The sequence below is a fragment of the Teleopsis dalmanni genome, unplaced genomic scaffold, assembly GCF_002237135.1.
Source record: "Teleopsis dalmanni isolate 2A unplaced genomic scaffold, ASM223713v2 unscaffolded_contig_1005, whole genome shotgun sequence".
In the NCBI taxonomy this organism is placed as follows: domain Eukaryota; kingdom Metazoa; phylum Arthropoda; class Insecta; order Diptera; family Diopsidae; genus Teleopsis; species Teleopsis dalmanni.
In genome coordinates this window covers 1-7772 of record NW_024032387.1, presented here as the reverse complement: position 1 = coordinate 7772, position 7772 = coordinate 1, and the positions used below count along the sequence as shown (strand labels likewise).

The window sequence follows — 7772 nt, the reverse complement described above, 5'->3', positions numbered from 1 at the left end:
GATTGGCCTAAGTATCATTAACGAAACTGAACCAACTAGATACTGTAACATTGTGCGACCTAGTCTTTTAGATATAGTTGCTGTATCGGATTCTAATAAAGTCTTACTATTTGATCAAATCTCTTTTATATCTGATCATGATTTACTGTTTGCTACATTGGATTTTAACCCAAACAGGAAATCTAGTCCTAGCTCTTTTTCTTACAGAGATTTTAAATCAGTTGATACAATCAGATTATTTGATGAACTAAATACTGTTGATTGGAGTGATTGCTGGTTTACTTCAACTTCTGACGATAAGTTAGATAAATTTAATAATAATTTTTTTATCGATTTGTTCCGCTGCGGACTATTACTATTAAAAGTTCCTCCTGTCCTTGGATAAACCCTCAGATTAAAAGAAAGATAAATTACAGAAACAAAAAGCATGCAGTATGGAAAAAGTTTCCTTCGACCTATAACTGGATGCGGTTTAAATTAGCTAGAAATTTAGCTGCGAAGGCAGTAAGCATAGCTAAATCGGCGTTTTATAACATTAAGCTTGACACTACACAGCCAACAAAGAATATCTGGAGGAACATTAAACATTTGGGATTAAAGCAAGATAGTACAACACATTGTAAACTAAGTCCAAATGACCTAAATGACTACTTCATTTCGTGTATTAATGTAAATTGTAAAAATATCTCTTCGACATTACCAATTTCTAATGTACTTCCAATGAGAGGTTTAATTTTATAGGTGTTAGTGAAGAAATAGTCTGTAAAAGCTTGATGAATATTAAATCAAATGCCGTTGGATTGGATAACCTTTCTCTCAAATTTCTAAAGCTCACTTTGCCGTACATAATAGCTCTTATTACACATATAATTAATCATTGTATAACAACGTCAACCTTTCCCATTATGTGGAAAAAGGCTAAAATTATTCCAACTCCGAAGAAGACTAACGCTTCGTTCACTTGTGATTACAGATCTATTAATATTCTTCCATCACTGTCCAAAGTTTGCGAGCTTTTAATGGCTAATAAAATTAATGTTCATCTTGAGCGTTTCCAACTCCTCTCTCCATTACAGTCTGGCTTTAGAAAGGGTCATAGCTGCTCTACTGCCATGCTTAAAGTTTTAGAAGACGTTCGACCTAGCTATGATAATGATATGATCACATTTTTATGTCTTTTAGACTTCTCTAAAGCATTTGATCGTGTTGATCACTCCATACTATGTAAGAAATTAACTAATTATTTTTTGTTTTCGTACTCTGCCTCTAAATTTATATATAGCTATTTAACCCTCTACATGGTAGGCACCTTGACGTGGTGTAGGGGCTTAGCTACAACTCGGACTATAAATATGAATATTCGCAATCACCTGGCATTTGTGGGCGACTGTGAATTTTTAACGTTTCTAGAACGAGGTGTACAACCAAGATCTACCTTTAGGTAGTTTTGTGTTGTCATGTAGTCTATGTTTTGTTGTTTTATGTAGTTGTGTTTGTTTTATTTTACGTAGTATTTGTAGTAGTAGTAATTTTATGTGTATTAGTAGTAACTTTATGTAGGCTGACTGACGTGGTCCGAATGGCTACTATACCATCTTAGCGTCTCGGGGAGTAGATGAGTCTTTGCATTTTGGTGCTACTCATTAAGTTCGTTAGTCAATCGATCGGCCTTTAATGGAAGTTTAGTTGTTTGTAGGATCGATGACCCCAAAGCAGTTAGGTCATGTCTCTGCTGGTTTTGGGGTCGCCAGCAACTAGGCGGGGTGAAGGAAAACACCCTGGGTTTGATTGAAGATATGAAACAATCTATAGTTTTTGTACCTAGGATGTATGGTGTATGGTGTAGTATGTGTGTATGTATGAATGAGACCCGAACAACCCCCCAATCTACGGTGGAACAGCTATGCCTGTAGGAACTTGGTCACGGGGCTAGTGATGACCTTAATAGCGAACTGCGGATACCAGGCGACCTCCGCTTTCAATTTGCCTTCTGTCGGTAAATGGGCTCTGCCGATGGCGACTTTATACTTTCCTTATACTCGTGGGATATCATATGGATACGTCTAATGAACAAACTAAAGGGGTTGATGCTACCCTTATCGCATCAAACACTACTGCTGTTGGGCAGGGAATTAACAACGACCAGTCGACTGTTGTGTCACAGGTCAGTGAACCTTTTGCAGATGGTGCTGTTGGGCACATCTGCAAAAATATACACGCTGTGGAAAATGTTGTTTTTCCACAGTATACTGATGCTAGCAGCACAGAAACTGAAGGGTCTGATGCTGCCTCTATTGACATTGACGGAGTCAGTCTCTGTTCTCAACAGTCAGGTGCTACTGTTGTCAATGTTTGTATGAAAGGGATCAGTTTACATGACCAGAAGGGTTTTGTGAAACTGAACTCAATGCAGAAGAGGAGGTTAAAGGCTTACATGAGTCAGGGACACTCTAGGGATGTGGCCCTAGACATGGTTTCTAAACTTCCAACTCGTGCGCCAGCTAAAAGGGCTTTATCTGACGACATGGTCATGCCAGCTGGTAAGAAACCAAAACAAAACACCTCGATTCAGGGATCGAGTAAACCCTCTTTCAGCCAAGTAGCCAGTCAGGCCAAGGGGATCAAATTAGGATTTGTTCCTTTTGATTTGGCTAAGTGCCCCCTAAACAGGGAACAGACTGCACAGCTACAGGAGGCTATAATTGAGACTGCCATAGAGTTGGCGTCTGACGTGGTTAAACCAGAATTTGAAGGTTGTTTCCCTCGTACGGGATGGCTCATGATGGTGTGCACAAATAACCAAACGGCTGAATGGGTCCGTAAAAATGCGGCAGCTATTGCAACAAAGGCTAAACTGGGCGCCAAAGTGGTTGAAGAGTCGGAGTTTCCAAAAACACATCTGGTGCGAGGATACTTCCCACACAGTTGCGATTTTGAAAATACCAAGGTTCTTGCCACAATTGAGGCCCAGAACAGGATTAAAGCAAGCACCTGGAAGGTATTACAGCGGACCGCAGAAGGTTCACTGCTCCACATCGTCTTTGCTGTCGACGATGCATCCTGGAACTCACTGGTCCAGAGTGGAGGTAGAATTGCATATCGCTTCAGCCATGTCAAGCTACTGCTTAAAACTAACAGTATGACAAAGGAGGGGCAGCCAGAACAACGGCCTGTGGAACAAAAGGTTCCAAATAAACTCCAGATCACAAGGACGGAGAAACAGAAAGTGGAGCACGTGGTCCCACAATCAACACTTACGTCTATTGTGAATCCAAATGAGGCCCCAACTACTAGTAGAGCCGCCATTCAAAAAAGGCTTTGGATGCGGCCACCTGTGGGTGGAGCATCAACAGCTCCAAAAGAGCGCCAGAAGGAAAAAGGGCCACGAAGAGCTCGACTTCAAAAGGAAGTCGAACGCTCTCTCAATAAAACTCAACAAAAATGAGCACCATAGGGGTGTTACAGGCGAACCTGCACCACGCGAAAGGAGCATCGGCTACCTTGTGCAGGACCTTCGCCACAAAAGGACTGGCCATAGCGCTTATCCAGGAGCCATGGACAGTCGGTGGGCATATAAAAGGCCTTCAACATCAATCAAGTAAGTTGATATATAAACGTGACATAGAGTCGCCTAGAACTGCTATACTAGTAAACAAAAATGTTAACTGTATTCCAATTCCAGATTTCATCCAGAGGGACTTGGTGTCGGCCATTTTTGAGATCCCGACGGAGTGCGGAACACGTGAGATCGTGATCGCATCGGCCTACTTTCCAGGCGATGCAGATGAAGCACCACCTGAAGCAGTCACAAACTTGGTAAGTTATTGCAAATCCAATAATTTACAATTTATAATTGGTTGCGACGCAAACGCGCACCATACCTTATGGGGTAGTACTAACATAAATAGAAGAGGGCAAATGCTTTTAGAATACTTTAGTAGTAATAACGTCAGCATATTGAACAATGGTTCTGAACCCACTTTTATTAATGCCATTAGAAGAGAGGTTCTTGACCTTACTCTTTCTAGTCAATTTATCTCCAATTATGTTGTTAATTGGAGGGTCTCAAAGGAGGTTTCTTTATCTGACCACCAACATATTCTTTTTGAACTGCCGGGTCACCTTTTACATAAAAATTCGCCAGCTGCACGTAAGTGTATCAACTGGGAAATCTTTAGACTATCCTTAGCTAGTAAGGAGGACCAATTACTGAATTCAATCAGTCATATTGATGAACTTGAATTAGCAGCAGATCAAATAAACTCTGTTATCTCTCAGGCGCATGAAGATGCATGTAAGGTTGAACCACGTACATCCAGACGGGATGTGCCATGGTGGAACAAAAGGCTCGAAGAAATGCGCAGGGAGGTTAGGAAGCTTTTTAATTTAGCAAAGCGATCAGGGGTGTGGGTAGACTATAAAACATCCTTGACTGCCTACAACAATGAGATTACAAAATCTAAACGGAAATCATGGAAAACTTTCTGTGACAGTGTTTACAACACTCCGCAAATGGCTCGCCTTCATAAAGTGTTGAGAAAGTCTCTTTCAAATGACATTGGTCTATTGAAAAAGTGTGATGGTCTCTACACAGCAAATGGCAGGGAAACTTTACAACATTTACTACATGTGCACTTTCCAGGATCGATCTTATGTGATGCATCCATAGATAGGCGCACGTTAAGTTATGAACAACCAGACAATCGTTTAATGTCGCTATCTGGTATCATTTTTGACATTGATAAAATCAGATGGGCAGTTAATTCTTTCAGTCCTTTCAAGTCACCAGGAAGTGATGGTATCTTCCCGGCACTTATACAAAACGGCATAGACGCTCTTATCAATCCTTTAAAGGTGGTTTTTAGGGCTAGCCTTTGCTGGAAACATATACCTGAAGCTTGGAGAGAAGTGAAAGTGGTATTTATACCAAAAAATGGTAATAGACCAAGTGATGACGCTAAATCGTATAGACCGATTAGTCTCTCATCCTTCCTCCTGAAAACTATGGAAAGACTCATAGATATCTATATTCGTACAGAACTGTCTAAAAGTCAACCTCTTCACAAAACTCAATTCGCTTATTCCAAAGGGAAATCTACCGAATTGGCCTTACATAACTTGGTCAGTAGAATTGAAAAGGCCCACAAAAACAAAGAAATTGCGCTTTGTTCATTTCTGGATATTGAAGGAGCTTTCGACAATACGAGTTATGGCTCGATCTCGAATGCCTTAACTAACAGAAATGTTGATTTTAATGTTATTTCCTGGCACACGTATTGGGGTTCACGACTTTGTAATCCAAAAGGAAAACAGCTCTACAATTCAATTGTAAATAGAAAAAATTCACTAGACGTAATCTCTCCTGGGCAGCCAACATATTGGCCTGCTGATAACAATAAAATACCAGACCTAATAGACTTCGCCGTAACCAAAGGCATAAGCAAAAATTTTATCTCAACATACACTAGCTGCGATTTGTCTTCTGACCATTCTCCAGTTACATTTTGCTTACTTGATGGTCCTCAGTTATATGACTATTTCTATAGCATTACAAGTCCTAGAACAAACTGGCTCAAATATAAAAAGTATATTAACTCACACATACACACAAATTACAAGATAAAGTGTAAGTCTCATATTGAGGACGCAACCTCTGTTTTAAACTCAATTCTGATTTCAGCAGCAGAAAACTCCACCTCTAAAGGCAATAAAATTTACAGATTCAATAGAGTACTTACAAATAGTGACATAGAGAATTTAGTTTTACAAATACGTAGATTAAGGCGTGAATGGCAAAAATCTAGGTCCCCTTTAGCGCAAAACTTATTTAAGGAAGCCCAAAGGAGACTTAGATCTGTATTAAGCGAGGAAGTCAAAGTCAGACAATATAATTATATTCAAAACCTATGTCCAAATGGCAAAAACCATTCATCTTTGTGGAATGCTAGCAAAGGTATAAATTCGCCCATAGACTCCGATTCTCTAATAAGAAACTCTCTTGGAAACTGGGCGCGAAGTGATGAAGAAAAATCTAATGTTTTTGCTGATTGTCTAAAAGAGGTGTTCCAACCTAATCCTGCAACAGGACAATATGACTTTCCCACTCAAGATCCACCAGCACAATCTATTGACATGAATATCACGGCCAATGATCTTGTTCAAATAATCACAAACAAGTTAGATTGCAAAAAAGCACCGGGATATGATAATATCTCACCCATCATGATAAAAAACTTACCCCTTTTGGCCATACATTTTATCACAAGACTTTTTAATGCCATAATTAAATTTGGCTTTTATCTAACAGAGTGGAAAACATTCATGATTATTATGATTTATAAATCAAGTAAACACCCCACGCTTGCCTCTTCATACAGGCAAATAAGCTTACTGCCATGCCTTTCTAAACTCTATGAAAGGGCACTGCTTTTAAAGCTAAAACCGTTCCTTGACGTTCAAAACTTAATACCGTCCCACCAGTTTGGTTTTAGGGAAAAACATGGAACTATTGAGCAAGTGAATCGTATAAGGAATGAAATAAGACACGCATTTGAGCTCAGAGAATATTGTTCCGCGGTATTCCTCAATGTTAAACAAGCATTTGATAAAGTATGGCATAATGGACTCATATATATGATACGCTGTTCATTACCTGCAAATGTCCACTCAGTTTTAGAATCGTATCTGCATAATAGAAGCTTTAAAGTGAAATGCAAATCATATACTTCTAATAATTTCCCAATAGAAGCTGGCGTTCCACAAGGAAGTGTTCTTGGCCCTATATTGTATGTACTTTACACATCTGATATCCCGATAAGTAGTTCAGTTATCACTACAACGTTTGCCGACGATACGGCAATTTTATGCCGAAACAAAAACGCTGTGCTAGCTTCAAACCAACTTCAATCTCACTTATATCGGGTGGAGAAATGGTTGTCAAAATGGCGAATTAAAATTAACGAAGTAAAATGTAGACACGTCATTTTTACCTTAAATCGGAGTACATCTCCAAAAATTTTACTAAACAACATTCCCATACCACAAGCAGATAATATAACGTACTTAGGTATCCACCTAGACAGACGACTGACTTAGCGCAAACATATTGAAGCTAAAAAAATTCAGATGAAGCTCCAAGCCTCTAAGTTGCATTGGCTTATTAATAGCAGATCTTCCCTGTGCCTAGAGTATAAAGTACTCTTGTATAACAGCATCATAAAACCAGTATGGACTTATGGTATCCAGCTATTTGGCAATGCTAGTGCTTCAAATATTGAAATTATACAAAGAGCTCAGTCAAAAATACTAAGAATTATCACTGGTGCCCCATGGTATATTAGGAATGAAAGTATACACCGAGATCTACAAATTCTCCTAGTTATAGCTGAATTTGACAATATAAGAAAAAAATACAATAAAAGGCTGACAGAGCATGTTAATCCCTTAGCAAGAAATCTCGCACTTCTATCCATTACTTCCCGCCTAAAAAGAGCTGACCGTCCAGCCGTTAATTAATATTCAACAGCTCGAAGTAAAAACCGCACCTTTCTTTTTAGTAATCTGTTAAAGTTTAACCACTTTCTTAAGAAACCACCTAACATTCACTCCAATGAAATTTAATCCATTAATCTAAATGAGGTTCGTGATATAAGGTTTACTTATTTTTTTTTTTTTTATAAAATGTATAGTTAAAATAAAAATTTGTAACATTATGTAATTAGTTATAAGATTTTACAACTTATTGTTAGTCTCATTTTAAGAGAAGATGCAAT

The 7772-nt window shown here is 38.8% G+C and overlaps 1 protein-coding gene across 1 annotated transcript; it reads left to right on the top strand.

Moving 5' to 3' along the window:
* The first annotated feature begins 2053 nt into the window (after positions 1–2053).
* LOC119663862 lies at positions 2054–3737 on the top strand. The gene is made up of 2 exons (XM_038073464.1): positions 2054–3598; positions 3683–3737. The coding sequence occupies exon 1, from the start codon at positions 2054–2056 to the stop codon at positions 3443–3445; it is 1392 nt and encodes a 463-aa protein (XP_037929392.1). The 3' UTR covers positions 3446–3598; positions 3683–3737.
* Positions 3738–7772: the final 4035 nt, after the last annotated feature.

Bases quoted from the DNA above. Each gene is read 5' to 3' on its own strand.
- LOC119663862 (XM_038073464.1), top strand. From the start codon at position 2,054: ATGGATACGTCTAATGAACAAACTAAAGGGGTTGATGCTACCCTTATC.